Below are 16,699 nucleotides of genomic sequence, written 5' to 3' on the forward strand. Positions count from 1 at the left end.
TAACCGGCACGGTACCGGTGCACGCCTGCACGCATATCGCGTGGGCGTCACGTTCAAAACACCACGAACGATCTTCCTGTATCGTGTGCTTGGCGCGCGGCAGATAAGAGAAAAGACAAAAATTGCTGCGTCGCGACAATAAAAATAAGGCGAAGCTGTATACGAGGACAGTGTAAGCACATTGTGCGTTGAAATAACGACCGCCGTATAAAGGCCTAAGGTTTACATTTCGAACGTGTTCCGGACAGCTTAAAGCGTGATATTAAAAAATCGAAGTTATCGATTTTTTTTAATGGTGAGGAAAAGGAGATAGGAACGCTGCTTTTCTCTTTTATTCTTGCAGCGTTTCTTGGTCAATGTATGAAATTAGATACGAAGAGCTAAAGGTTTTTATTAAGCTGACCTGGTAAAAACGTGTCAAAAGAATGTGTACGACCCAGTCGCGCCTAAAATTGGAATCTCGATGCGAGATTGTGATCGTGAAGCTCACGTTACTTTTTTAATACTTCCAATTTCCTACGTTTAATAGGGTCGTCAATAAACAGCAGCGAAAAGCCAACTTACGACGGGTAGACGGTGAGGATTAAACGCGAATATAAAAATGTTCTAAACGAACGATTAAGATTCTCCATTAAGACCGCGTTTTCGATCTTTATTCGGGCTATTAAATATCTCGAAGAATTCCAGGTACACACCCATATTCTCTTTCAACGAAAACTTGGGATTCGCCGATCTTAGACGGATAAGAGATTTTGTAACGCGGTATCGAACGATAAGACGAATGGAAATTAGGTGCATTACCGGGTATATTTGAGCCGCTGAACGAATGGTATTCAACGTATCGTCTTTGACAAGAAGCATGCATCACTTTCACAAGGACTGCGAGCGGTACGCGGGTGATGAATCGTGGCACGATGTTCGTTCATTTTTCACGTCCATAGAGTACTGTACCCAGGTCGGCGGTGCCGTACGGGTTTCGTTTGGCTTTTAATGTCTCCCAGAGAAAAATATATCCGCGAGCAATGTGTGTTACGAACGTTAAGCCGTCTCCACCCTTTAGCGGAATTTATTATTCCGTAGGTATTCACGGTTGTTGAGTATCCCACTGGTTGGTCGTGATATATAGCCGACGAACGTTCATTTGTGACGAAAAATATTTGTATTAATTGCCTCGCCGATGTACAGCCCGAGTAACGTCAATATTTATAGCACGTTTTTTAAGCACGCACCGCGTACAACGGATACAAATAATATTTAACGTTGTATTACTCAAACTTCGTTGACGGTCGTGTAATTTTAGCATTCGAAACGTCGTCGATACTCGACCGCGTGAATAATTAAATTCGGCGATGTCTCCGCACGATTCCGATAACTTTGAAAAGTAAACGCGTAGGACAATAGAGCTATGAAAATTGTATTTAACCTTCGATGATACTATGCGATGTTATTTGTACGACAACGAAATTGTGTTGAATCGCATCGGAGTATCAAGGAAGGTCACGACGAACGATAACCGTACTAAGTGTCGAGTAATGCGCGTCACGATGCAAATGCGTTTCAACGTTTAAACCGTAAACGTATCTCGGCAACGTAAACGAACAAACGGTAGAAACACGAATTGAATTCCAAAAGGATTCGCGAGAGGTTAGTATGCATACATAATGCTATGCATCACGGGGCGAATATTATTGATGCGTCTCGCGAATGCAACCGCGTGATGCACGCCCGAGCGATGGCCTCTATTAAATTCGGCTCGACGCTAAATATGCTGATTCGTCGCTGCAGGTGGCTGTGGTAGTGGTTAATGGCGATGCCGTTCGTAGAGGAGAAGGTGACCAAGGGGCCGACGACCGATTTTCACGGGACAACCGATAGGGACACACGTGCTCGAGGAACCCGTTCCTTCGAGGGGAATTTTTTTCTCGCCAGGACTCGGTGGACGCGATCGCCGATTCGTCGCACTTGCGAAAAGAACGTGCATATTTATCGTCGTCGTTAATAACGCACCGCAAGGGGAAATGACGGCAAGAATTTCTTTCAACCACCGCGGCGACATCGATTCGTTTTTCGATTCGTATCTTCTGTCGCGCAATTCATTTTTTCCTCGAGATCTTAAACACCGAGCCTCATTAAAGTCTTATATTATACAGGACGCGACCGCACGCTTTCTAACGCGCCAACGATAATCGTCGACGATGAAACGACGAGGTTCGCGTTCGTAAAATTGCCGAAACGCATCGACGAGAAGGATCAAACGCGTGCGAACGGAAGCTCCAGCGAAGAATAACGTCGCAGGTGCGCGACGAAATTCTTCCGCGTAAATTGACCAGGCCGAGCGGCCATCCACGATGAAATAAATATTCGTAAGAGACTTACTTACTTTGTACTAAAAATTGTTTATTCGAAGGGGGTCGAGGTGCAATCGGCGAAATTTACCAAACGACTGTCCGGCATACTGGTTTGTCGAAATTCCCATTTGTGATGTTAATTTCTCAGTTTTAATAGTCGTCCCCTACTTCCGAAATGAACCATCGAGCTATCTAAACGTTTGCACTTCGGATAAATGTTGAAGTGGTCACCACTTCTAAGGAAACTCTACATCTGGTCTTTTAGTTTTCTCAAGCACTGAAGCCATCGACAGCCTATAGACAAAAGACTGGGTCGAAGGCAAACCATAAACAGTAGACAGACGACATTGGCTTCAGGGTTTTCAGTCACAGGGTAACACTGTTAGCGTGCGGATCTGAATCAGCTCATATTATATTCCTATTTGTATTTACACTTTAGTTTTTAAATATATATTTTCTACCTTACAATTTATCCACGCGTTCCTTTGTATTCGCATACATCTAATAACCTCAACAATAAAAAACTACGTTTTAGCCTGTCGCAAAGTTCAACATATCGAAACCTATAGCTATATCTTAAAATGTTCGATAATCTATGAAACTACGTATTCTCTAAGATACGTTAAAAAAAAAACGATGAAGTCACGGTCGAAGAAGTCGCTGGAATCGATTTGTAGTGCAGCAGCCACGCAAACGATTTTTAATGATCCACAAATAAATTCTGCCCCTTGCGCTGCCAGCGAAATCGTCATGACGATAAAACGACTACAGATCGAGTGTGTACCCTTTCGCCATTGATTATCCTTTTTTCACGATATATACGTCCAACTGGTTTACGAAGGCAAGCCTGGACTTTTTCCTCGTGTTTTGTCCATCCGGTGCGCCACGGACGATCACGAAGAAGCAAGGAGAGTAAGAAAAAGCAGAGAGGAAGCCGGAGTAGGAGGAACAGAAGGAAGAAGAGGAAGAAAAGGAGGGTTAACGCACTCGCCACACCCTGCTTTAAAGATTGTAAACGATTATTAATGCCCCACCGCGGCTGACCCGTAACCTGGCGGTGCATCTCTCTTTGTATCCTTCTTTCTTCTCTTTGGTTTTGCCTCTACGTCTCCTCTTTCGCCCTCGAAATATCCCAGCAAGAGTAACAAAGCCGAGTGGCATAACCGGGAGAAATCGAACGTATCGAATGCCCGATGCAGCCGCTTATTCGACGCTTTTCTTAATTAGCGAGCCACGTTATGGTATATAATTTGAAAGTTACGCTCTGCTACGCTAACTAATTTGCGTAACACACTGTGACCGTCTGCATTAAGATATTCCCAGCCGATCAGCCGGAAGAATTTAGAGACGAATAATAAAGTTTCAGATAAACCAGTTAAATCGGTAACTCGAGTAAAGTATCCGAGTTGAATAAAACAAGCTTGGGAAAAAATACACAGGTAGGAAACGCGAATGTTAACGAAACGGAAGAGCGAGAAAAAAGGAAGATAGGTAGCTATTCCGGATGAGGAAAAAAATTTGTCGATTGCCAAGAGGTAACGGAGGGTAGAAACTTTCCTTGTACGTACCAACAGGATATCGAGCCTGTAGATTTCGATATAAACCAGCTTTTATCGAAATGATTACAGCGATGCCCATTGAATATTACCCCGAACTCGCGATAAAGGGGAATGGCAATAAATTGCAGGAGACGGAAGTTTGTAATACTTTCGGTAGTCCTTATTTATCGATATTTACGAGACAGTTTCAGTTCCTCGAATTTACCATTATCGGGTGTTCCGTTTAAGCCGCTCGCTCGATAATCCAATGATCCGTGATATGAAACGATACGACGTGTATAAAGATAACGTTTCGGTACATCGAAGAAGTGTCGATGTTGCATTATGCAAATTGCATGTGACACGTGCTATATATTTCATGGAAGTTGCGGCATCTCGTCACGGCGGAAATTTTGCATAAAATCGCGTTGCTTATAACGGGTCCGCTTGCCAATTCGTAATTGAGCGACCGACAGAAGTACGAGGGAAAAAAAAGGGGGAAAGGATAAAAACGAGGAGAAATCATGTGTAAATATGTCACGAAATTTCTGCGTGAAATTTCATGCAACAAATTTCCTCGTGTTGCGGCAGCTCGTTAAAAAAAGGGTACGAAATTTTTTCGGAGCGTTCGGTGTGTCGTGATTGTACAGGCGCGTTATATCGAGGAAAAGCAAGAAACGGCGATAAAACACCGTAACCTTATTAAAATTAGTAGAAATAGATACAATGACTCACCATGAAAACCATGAACCTTGATTGCAGGTTGGCGCTCTCGATGTAAGTCACCGTTTCCAGCCACCGTGCTCGCCTGTGTACGCTGTTCGCTTCCTTTCTCCGTTTCAATCGTTTTCCTGGGGTATTAATTCACTTCACAGCCGAGAAATCGATCGGTCAGTCCACTTCGATAATCACAACTCGATTGCACTCTGTCCAATCTTACGAATATACTCTCGTAAAGAGAACACGCGGTCACCGATAATTTAAAAAAGCAAACCAATGAACAAGCGGAGAAAATTGTGGTCGCAGAAAAAAAGAGTACGATGTGAAAATAATAGCCCGCGATTCGACACTTATTGCTTCTTCGATTATATTATATTTATATATGCGTATATGTACGTGTGTGTATGTATATATAATATATATACGTGTATATTTGTTACGCCTATTAAGCGACGTCTTCTAACAACGATTATATAAAACAGCGTGTGATGTATCGTCTATTAATTTAACTATCTAAGTAACTTATTAATTGGCTATCGGTGGCGACAGATACAGATACTGGCTCTCTACTGGCATCTGATTGGCATACTGGCATGAATACTGGCCCGTTCGGCGTACGTCACCTGCAACATACAAACGTACGTATCTGCATTAGAAATTAGTCTACACGATTGCGGGAAACTTAACCAGTAACGGCAAGGTTTTATCATAATTCTACTCGTTTCTCGTTCCTACTAAATTAAAATCCTGGAACTGTGTAAAAGCAAGCAATTGTTCTACATTCTAAATGTTCTTGTTCGTGCTATTCCATATTCATCTAACGCGAAGACAACGTTTCGTTCTATTTAGATCGTAGTTAACGTTAATTCTCTCTCTTTTACGTAATTGGAACCTTTACAGATGTAAAAACAACCTAAACCAACGTCTGATTCGTCTACGGTGTATGAGAATATATTTGCCTATGAAACTAATCGGAATGAATCGTCGAAAGAAATTATCATGTTTTACAGTATCGTTACGAAAAACGCAACAGATTGAGCGTAATAACGAGCGAATGCAACGGCATCATGTCGACGGGCACGGTCGACAAGTACCAAGCCAGGCCCATGACGCACCCGGTCTTTATTTAAATCATTCGATCCGTCACGCTATAATCGATTAAAGCTAATAGTCGGGGAAATAGACTTGACCGGTGCACCGAGATGCACAATTTCTAGCTACCGCACCCCTTGCGAACCTCCCATACCTCGATCGAGCATCCTGCAATTTAATCAACAGCTCAACATTTTTATGCATTAATCGAGTTCCCTGTGTACACATTATTTTAGATCGTTATATCGAGATATTGCAAGAGAATCTCCATTTTATCCAGTCTTTCCTCTCTTCTTCGCTATCGTTAGAGCACCTTGTAATTTCAGGAAATATTCTCCTAACACGATGGTACTTTAAAATAAAAAAAACGTAATTGCAGCAAGTACAGAAGATTCACAAGGTATCTGATATGTAATTTGTAATACGCTATTAGCGTTATGCTATATTCAATACACACTGTTGCTTTCATCCTTGGTACTTTGTACGTTTTCCTAATTGTTTCGGACAACGAGTCGTTAAGTAAGATAGGAAAATGAAATTTCATAGGTTTGGCTCGCGGCTGTGGCCACAAAGAAACGATCTACGTTAACGGTGAATTCCACATCCGGCACGCATAATGTAGTACAAACATTTTGTATACAGCGTGTGTAAAAATCGCATTGGAATTCGCACTTTCGTTAGTGCACTTTCACAGCGGCTTCGTAACGGTAGCCCTTGCACTCCTACGGGTATTGTACGCTTCTCTGCAATCGAGTAATATGCAAAACACGTCGTGTCGGCAACTCGAAGTAATTGTCAAACACAAAAGCATCGATGGCTAGCGATATACGTATTAAAAATGTAGAAATCAAACGTAGAATAAAGGAGAAAAACTACAAAACTAACGGAAATCTGTAATATATATACGAATACTTCCTGCTGCGTAAATTTCTGTTCGAGTCTCGTTGAATTCTACACGTGTCATTAAAGTTCTAATGAAGCGTAGGTAATAAAAGCTCCAACGTGATCGTTCCGTAAGAAAGTTCTATGGCTGTGCTTGACCCCAAGCTACGCGTTAGCCTAACGTCAATGAACTACGAGTCTAGAAGAAATTATGAACATTATAGTTATGCAATAACATCTGCTTAAGTAACTGAAAGCTGTTGCATACGATCCGTTACAAATTGCGTTTTTCCATGAAATCGTGTTCTTTACACGATCTTACGATCCTTACGTCCACGTACTGCATCATACCGTCTGTTTAATATTACTTATTGTTCCACACGTGTCAAGTTTCTAACGCGACAGAATTTATTTTTCATGGAATATTATTTATCCTTTCCTCGATATCGTTGCATCGTATAGCGTAACTGTATAAGATGAAACAAACGTACACCGAGATCACGCAAAGATGATTATCCATCCATCTATCGATTCAACGATCGATCGCCGTCAGTTCGTCTTATCGCGAGACAAACACCCTGACGATGTGTTACCGATAAAACTACTATGACGCGTAATCAGTTTATCGATCTCGATCCTAAATCAACGTAGCCTCCGTCTGTTTTCGTTAAAATACGGAACTTTGCAAGCCGGTTACGTGGTCCGCGCGTTCACAGTTTCCACTTTAAGAACATAGTTGCACCGCCGTGGCACTCCGCTCTTAATTGAAAGGTTACGAAACTTCGCGTTTAGCGAATAAACGCGCGCTGCCCGACTCAGGCAGAACCTTCAGTACGGAATATACCAGATCATCTATTATATCTCTTTCTCTAGATACGACTATGCATAATCGTGGCTGAGCATGAAAACTTAGATACATCAAACGACGCATAAAAGTCATTTACATAATTTTGCGTTATATAACGTGGCATCTTTGTTCCAGACGTTGAATCATACGCGAGAATTAAGTTTAACGCCTTCGACATCGAGCATCGCGTACTCGCCTTTACTCTTACGTATGCCACAGCGATTTAAGTTTCGCGGAACATCGAGATAGATCGACTAGAAACTACACACGCGAACCGGTGAATAGCTTATTTCCGTGTATCGGCGTACCTGCGAACCTACACCTATGTGCTTCAGTCTGGCTATATACGCGCCTCTATAAGTTTATGAATGGAACAGCACGCGTGCGCGACGACTGGAACAGTTCAAGCCGGCAGCGAAAGTGACCTGCTCTAACTTGTACCTGCTCCAACGCACGACGTGTATACACTAGCGTGTACATGCACACGCTAGAGGCGTAAGAACTGCCTCGGATAATTACAGCGAGCAGCTAACCACTCGGTGGACGCGAGAGTGTACCGCTGCCGCAAGTGTGAAACGCACTGCGGGTCGCGGGCCGCGGGGTGCCACGAATGCTAGTCGCACAATTTCTGCCAGTTAAACGACTAAATTGCAAAATATTATATATGAACATTTTTGTCTATAGAACGAATACAGTTTGATTGTTTCAGTTTGATTCAATCGGATTCAGTATCGACAAGCTTACGATCCAACGATCGTTGTCGTTGGTATATATCGTGCAATTTCTACTTAATAAATGTCATGGAATCCGTCGATTCCGTAGAATGCCATGAAAAAACTGGCTAAGTAAGTCGTTACGGCATCTATAAAATTTTAAGCGATCGCGACTATTTAGGCGCGATAATAATCATTGACGTCGTTCCCGATAATAAGTAGAAAGTTACGAGTTTTAGTATTAATAACGAATCAAGGGGATAAACACGAGAACGAAGAGATATGACTTTCTCGTGGGCGGTGCCAAGATCGAGCTTCGATAACGTTGGTTAAAATTAAATAAAATGCATCGTTGTCCGTAATACAGAAATTCGTAGCGAGGTCTCCTACGAGACGGGAGAACCGTGTTACAATAGCTCAAGGGAAACTTGTCCTCGAGTCGAAAAAAGACTCGCATTCCTTAGATTTCACCGATCAGAAGCAACGCGGATTTTCACAATCGGTGGCAACGTTCGACTCGCTGATTCGGGACAATTATTTCAACGACGCACACAGAGGCTCTGTTATGGCACATTGTAAAGTTTAGCAGCTGGTTTGACGCACAGCTATAAAGATACACGGTTGCGTTTCTTTTTTCCTTGCTCAGCCTCTCGTATACTGTTATGTCGAAATAGATATCTACATGAAACTCGGCCAGTTGTACTACCGGTGCAAATAATTGTGTTATACCAGGACATGTAAGATAATGATCGGTACAGATCAGTCGTATCCGCGTGTGAACCAAAGCACATGTACCATTACCAAGACATTACCTTATCTGGCCTTCTCTCTTTTCGCCTTGAAGACTACCATAGCCCGTACAAGCATTCGAGACAAACGCTAGATCGAAAAAGAGAAAGATACGAAGGAAGTAGCAGCGATAGTAATTGTACATGATGTCTGTAATTTACATAAAAACACCGAATCGTATGAAACGACAGGCAATCCCTAACGTGTCTCTCTTCGTAATATAAAATTCATGACAGACTGCGTTATCGTATGAATGCGAGATAACAAAGTGAAAAAATACTTCATTCAAACGACTCCGATTGCTAAATCAGAATCGTCTAAAATCAGAAGTGGAAATTCTATGACTAACGAAACTAAAACCTATCGAACGTGTTTACAGATCACGTCCTCGACCATTAATCATAATCACTTCCGCCACTGATACCTTTGGTATTTGTTGTTTCTTCGAATACAAAGTTGATGCACTCGCTCGGTGATCTTTTAAATTCAATCGATTGATCTTTGGCGGCCACGGCACGGTTCGAGTCCCGTTCCACCTAATGAATCCGTCAACGTCGTTAATTTACGCCAATCCGATAACAACATCTTTTCTTGGTTCTTTCAGCGATTAACCTTATCAGTAGATGGTACCAGTTCCTTTCGTTTATCGTGAATCGATGCTGTTTAATTAAATTAATTGCGAGCCACGAATAAGCTTTAGTGGCTCATCATGGAGAGATGATAAAAAGAATATACTTAGAAAGTATAACAGTGACTCTATATAAAGGAAGCCAATTATATTAACACATTATGTTTGGCATGATACGTGCAATTAAGGTGTACAAAAAAGAAAGCTCTGCCGAGAACCATTTGACTGTGCTGAAATTACAACCATCGTGTTCCGACCTATTTAAGTCTTGAAATAATTACATACATCGTTTCCACGTAAAGCGAACAGCTTGTCATCTGCTGTGCTTCTCTCTCAATTTCTTCTCGGGTTACATTAATATTACATCCGCGAAACGTCTACTTTACATGATACCGCCATAATAATGTTAGAACGGTCTAACGTTGACGGTGCACACCGGGCATTAATAACCTCCGTTCGTGGCTCGCACGGTGCTGTACATTGACGTTAATTTGAAATCTGTTCAACCGAGATCTTATCGATTTATTTCGAAAGCGAATCGTGTTTTAGCATACGGTGCATACTTGGCGACACTTTGCCGTATGTACGTGACACGTGTGTACCGCGATGCATTTATGTTTCCATTTGTATAGATTCGCATGGATTTAATACGAATCCAGTGAGCCGATGCTTTTCATGGTACATCGCACCGTTCCACTATTCACGACATGATGCGCGTGTAGGCCTAGTTATTTTACATTTGCTTTATATATCGTTGTAAGTCAAACATACATACCGCAATTTTGTTTTCCGTTTTAAAAAAAGGAAGTAGTTTTTAATAGGTATCTATACATTGAAAAAGCATGTCACGTGTAACCGAACATACACTTTCACAGAACACGTTCGTTCCATTACGTTACAATGCTTATCGAATGCCCAATACACGCGTGTGAACCACGAACGCATTAACTGCTCGCAAGTACGGTTTCTAATACGCATCGTATAATAACGCGTTAATCGGAATGCAACAAGCTCTGAATGCCATGTCGTGCATATAGATCTACCCATATCTGCAATACATATATATGCATATACCCGCATCGGTTTGCCGGAACGTAGCACAAAAGAAATTCCTATTTTATCATACATTAATGTACATCACGTACATGTACTTCATACCTTTCCCTAGTATCAGATTTTATCAGCTCGCACGAGACAATGAAAATTAACGAGCCAGCCCTGAACCCTCATCCTGAATTACAAAATATGTATCGAGTCGGTTTCCTTCCGTAAATTCTACCTTATGTAAAATATACGCGATACTGTGAGTAAAACCATCGTATCTTAAAAACAGATTGAACGGAGCAATTCGGATTCAACGAGCGAAACTACCATTGAAATTGATAGGTGAGGAAAATAAAGAAGGAATATCGACTTATGCGCATAATTAACTTGGTATGGTATTAGAAAGCACGTTTTCCTTTTAAAAATCCTCTCGGCGGAGAATCGGAGAACTAATTTCTCCTGATAGGGTGAAAGGAACGTGCGGCAAATGGTCAGTTTTCTTAAGATGAACGAATTCGTAATCGCCTATTGTTAGGTCAAAAGCAACGTCTCATTAGACGTAATCCAAGACTCTTTAAATACAAGCCCCGAGCTCGCGGTACGACGTTAGAGTATCAATTATGACGGGACGTACATCAATTGAGACGAAGCGTTCCAGTCGTTTTTATCGAGTTTCTCATTATCGACAGCTACTCGCTTCCATACTCTCTTCAGCTGGAACCGACGGCTAGAGTTTGTAAGTGTTCATTTAATTTTATCGCCGACCTATTGGCGTTTTTACTGCTACCAAGACTGGTGCGCGATCTGCTGGTTGTGTAGCATAAAACGTTCCGGCAAACTTGAGCTGAAGTTTCGAGTAATTTAGAAGTCTTCTACCGATAATTGCACGCGAGATTACGAATTAGACTAACGAGACATCGCGTCAGCCTGAGCAAATAATTATTCGTAGTTTTTCTACGAGAGACGCGTATTAAATGATTAAAATAAATATCAACGTGACGCATACCAGACATCCTTAAAGGCATTGAAACGTTAATTGTGCCACTGTGTACAAACAGTTTCTTTCGCTCGCTTTCCACATCAACGGTAATCATCGTATCTTCCATGCACGTTTCTATATATCAGTGTACTCGTGCTTCGTATCGTCGTTGTTCGCTCCGAAACCCCCGACTTATCGTATTATCTCGTAATCCTCCTCGGCAGAGAGCCCAACGAAACGATAATGAAACAACGAACCGGTAAAACTAGCAGAAACTACCACGAGAGAAGCAATAACAACGACGCCTCGCGTCTTTTACTGCCTCGTACTAAAACTGACATTCGCACGCATTTGCCAGCAGTAATGAGGGACGTAGTTGGAACTATAATACGATGACGTGTAAATAGCAGTCAGTGTTACAATGCCCGCTACAACGATTCGAACTAGTTTTATCTGTTCCAGCAGAAATACGTGCTCGGCCTAAACTGCGAGCCGCAAAACGTAATTCGATATATTATCAGGAGTTACTCCGAGTAATTTTAATACGTAATATCTCCTATTTGTAGTAGATACAAGATACCTATAGATAAGCAATTTCATTAGCGAACAAAAGAACTAGGTCTACATTGCGAGGAACAACAGATGCATCTGATACAGGAATTAGTCATTACAATTAATCATCGAAGCCTTGATTGAATAAATGACATTGTACCTGTTGAGTGTACCACGTGCGATAGACGATATGCTAAGTAACGTGAAATAAGTATGAAGCAACTGAAAAACAACGAATAAAAACCTATTACTCTATAAATAACCTTTTACAAACGCCATCGGCTGCTTATTAATTCCATTATAAGAAGTCGTAATTCCGAATATGTTAACGATACAGCGATAATTTTTCAACGAGTTTCGCTCGAGAATATTGCTGCTAAATTTACATTTGCTTTTAAAGCAATTTACCGAAGAATGAATTAAAGAAAATTCAACGGAAGAATTAATATTATTCATTAATATTATTTCAGACGATGAAGTTTAAAAGAAGACTTAATGCAAAATTAATGAAATGCACTGTAGAATATTTCATAATTATCCTCGATATTGCATAAATTGCGAGCCTGGCGGCTATCGTGGTAAACGAATTAAGTACGAAGACAAAGCTCTAACAAACTACGGAGAGTAAAACTAATCCGGACCTGTGGAACAATTTTAATATCATCGATGCCGCTCTTTCTTCCCGAAAGGGTGACTAAAGCTATGTGTGGACGTGATATTGAACGGTAGTCGTCAGCGTGCGATCCCATTAGCCTGTATTGTATGCTAATGAGCGGTTGTCGCCTGTGATCCATGCTTATATCGTGTTATATCGCCAGCAGCGGTTCTCTATTTTTCAACCTTTGACACAACTCTTTTTTGTCTAATGATGAAAGTAAAAAGAACGCATCGATACGTTTAATCATTGTATCGTTGTAGTGTTTCAGACACTTCGATGCTGTTGAATCGTTTAGAATTTCAAGAGCATTTTCATATTTTTGTCGGCTATTTCCTTGACCAAGATAAAATACGATATACGTAACTTCTTCGACGATTCCAGCAAAGCTTATTTCGTAAGACGCCAGAGATGCATTCAAGCCAATTAGATGGTTAATTAACGCACACCACCGCGTTCTTCGCATATTCGGGAACTCAACGCTTTTCCAATACGATTAAGGAACGAGTGAGAACTGCTGTTAAATACGCCGTTAAATTATGTACGGTTTATCATCTCGATACTTATTGCAATTACAGGTGAAAGAATTTTAATGAACTTTGCTGGCAGCCCTAAGGATCTAGGAAATATTAGGAAATTTGGATTAGTTTTAAACAGAAGACATTACTATCGACCTATCATTTAAATCGGAATACAATTTTTGAAAGAATTATTGTCATTCGCGACGGTATACAAGCGTGTACAATGTTTTCTATTTTAAGTAGCCCTAAAATGCAACTAGTTCTTAATGCCAAGGTAACCACGAATTAATGGGTGCGTAAATTTTTTATGTGCCATTAAAATGATCGTGAAAAGGATCGTACGCACGCAGTTGTTTCGCGCTTGCGTTGGCGTCCAAAGGCACTCGAGTCGAAGCCCGAACACAATGATGTTCTGTGCAAAAGACTGAAACGAGTGCAATTAACGTTACGAGTGCTAGCAGGTCATTATCCGACTGAATCCAGTCTCGTCTCAAAACCGCAAATTACCTGCGCCACTCACACACGCATCACGTGCGCATGAAAACACGCGCCTAAGCTTACAAGCTTGTTCGTACATAGTATCGCAATACAAGATGAATTAGATATTAACAATTAAGAACACGAATCTATAACCGTGTATTATTTAGATACGCGCGTACGAAGAAATATTCATGAACAAATTAATTATTGCAGAGAAATGGTTCGTGTACGGCTGCCTCTCTCTTCTAATTCATGCAACGTATTAAGACATAAGTATACGTGCCACATAAAGAACATTTTAACGGTGGAATAAAGAGGAATAAATAACAAACTCATTAAAATTCGCAGCATGAGCAACAGACAATGGACAAAACGAACGATTTACAAGTTTCGCTATAAATACGGTTTTTGACGCCCGATCAAACGCACAATTAACCAGAGTAAACTAGTGGCAATAACGAACGAGCACACAAACAACATGTACCTAATGAAACATCGTGTACGCGAGAACACCGTTATTCGAACACGAGCAACGTTGGATCTAACGTTTCTTTTCAATTAATTCCTATTCGTTAATCCATGCGCACTGGTGCGAGATAATCATGTCAATAATCATCGGACAAGTTACGTAGCAGCACGTGTTGCCATGATCGCGCGCATTCGTAGACGATTAAAACGTCTCGTTGTACGTCAGAAGTCGGACAAAGTCAAAATCAGGGACGACTAGGCGTTGTCACTTGGCTTGCCGAGCCCAATATTACAAACCGTGTCAGTATAATTATGCTACGCGCTGTCAGGTAGATGAAGCTGATACGAACATGGGACCATCTAAGCGCCTTTAGAAGCATAAATAATCCTATTAAACGTGTCACTGGCTGTGTCAACAATCTGACAGCCTACAAGTATAAGATAGGAGCCTGGTCGAAGGAACAGTTAGGTGCGTTCTCTCCTATGCACGTTGATTCTGCGGTCAAAATCAATGTCGGAAAGTCAGGGGCATCGCTGTGCCCGTACCACAAAGATGCGTTTAAAGCGCATCGCGCTCAAACATTACGCAACACACCGGTTAGATAGATATTTGTCTACCATAGCGTCAAGTGGAAGACTAACTAAATGCCACGCTATTGAACAGAGTATATACATATATGTATATAAATCGTTCGGAAAATATTTCCTATAGTCTACTCTTATTCTATCGTTCGGCTCTAAAAATTGGATTCATTGAACTGTGTTGGATCCAATTTTTTTTTATTTAGAACTGGAATACGTTGCCCGATCGATCAGATTATCCAGGTTACTCAAAAATGTTTCGTATCAAATGCTAGAGTTCACATGTTTTAACCCTAAATAATTAAATGGACATTGACATAAATGGTGTTGGAACGGTGTACTATGCATTGAAAATGCCGCATCAACACTAACGGAGGCTAAAAAACATACAATTACAGTTAACAGTTATCCTATAGACGCGCAGGTGTTTATTCATTTAGATTCCGCAAGCTACTTCACCTCTCTCAACGTGTAGCTAAATATAAGTATACAAAACGTAAGCGGTTTCAAGTGTTGTCGAGATGTCTGTAAACTTAAAGAGGAAAAGCGAGTTTCATTTCCGAAACCATAAAATAAGAAGAACATGCTGAACGACTTTATAATTTTTTATCGCATATTTTTATTCGATAAAAAAGTTTCATACGTAGATCTATAGAAATAGCATTAGAGATTTCGCAAGCTAACTTATAAATCCAAATCTTTAAATTATTAAATGATACAATCACGATATAATTCAAGAAATGAAATTCTTTGGTTCGTTCAGCTCGCAAATCGAACACGATTAACAGTACTTTTTCCAGGGGCTATAACTTCCTAGATACGGTTCGATGAAGTTTTGTCGCAAGCCTCCATGGCGAGACTCTCGTAAACCTGACAATTATACCAACTCGTACCGTGGACCATGAGTCGCAAATGAAATAACCGCGAGCGGACTAATAACCGTCCTCTCTGTCTCTTTGTCTCTTACTTCGTACCATCGTGTTCCGTCTAATGCTTGTGCGACTGTGACAAAACGTTATTCGTTGGATGTACAACGTCAGTGAACCAAATTAGGAACGTACAACCGCAAATTAAGATGCGCCTGGCCGTTTCTCCTGTCTATATTTGGAATATTGTACCGTCTATCTATACAAAGTCATATCTCGGACCACCTTCGCGATACCATCAATTTCCAGTTGCAACGACGCTCTTGTCTCGGAAATTTACACTTTATGAATATTTTCACTTTTAACCGGTATATTTTAATTAAATCTTATCTGATACAGCAAGGGGAATGTATCCAATTAAGAACTTAATTCTGGAATGAATAATAATTTTATGCGATCAAAGTGAAGTAATACTGATTCGATCTCAGTCATTGAACAAAATGTATTCGTTTGAGTTAATGGCTATGGAATATGGAAACGATGGACATAATTTGCCAATCATGATTGTCAGGTAAATAATCGAATTAAAATTCCGTTTGTTGTGGTCACACTGGGGTGCTAAAAGCCCCAGTCACCGTTCCAGTTTATTGCACTTCGAGGCGGTAGGTCCCAAGAGGAGTATGTGACAAAACAGAGAATCCTCTTTAGGTTGTGTACTCTTAAGAATCGCATAAATTTCAGAACTAGTTTGTGAGAATTTAGTTGGCTAGTAGCCACGAAGGTAAACGCATCTACGACGGTTTTACAAGAACGAGTACCTGCTTACACCTGGCTTTGTAGGATCAGGTGCAAGATCGATATTCTTTCCGTTTGTTTCTTTCCCTAGTCACATCTTAACATTCACGTTCGCTTTTTCAATTTACGAATACGATTATTAGACCCAGCAAGATTTTAATGCATTTCAAAACGATTCAACTTTTCTTATTAGAAGTTCT

General features: G+C 40.8%; 1 protein-coding gene across 1 annotated transcript in view; it reads right to left on the reverse strand.

Moving 5' to 3' along the window:
• The window catches only part of LOC139995957 (uncharacterized), a 292,424-nt gene that overhangs the window by 272,153 nt on the left and 3,572 nt on the right, over nucleotides 1-16,699 (reverse strand). The window contains exon 2 of the mRNA XM_072019936.1: nucleotides 4,622-5,229. Coding sequence (XP_071876037.1) covers nucleotides 4,622-4,633 — 12 coding nt within the window. The 5' untranslated portion in view covers nucleotides 4,634-5,229. The remainder of the gene's footprint in view (nucleotides 1-4,621; nucleotides 5,230-16,699) is intronic.

Source organism: Bombus fervidus, chromosome 16, assembly GCF_041682495.2.
Source record: "Bombus fervidus isolate BK054 chromosome 16, iyBomFerv1, whole genome shotgun sequence".
Lineage (NCBI taxonomy): Eukaryota > Metazoa > Arthropoda > Insecta > Hymenoptera > Apidae > Bombus > Bombus fervidus.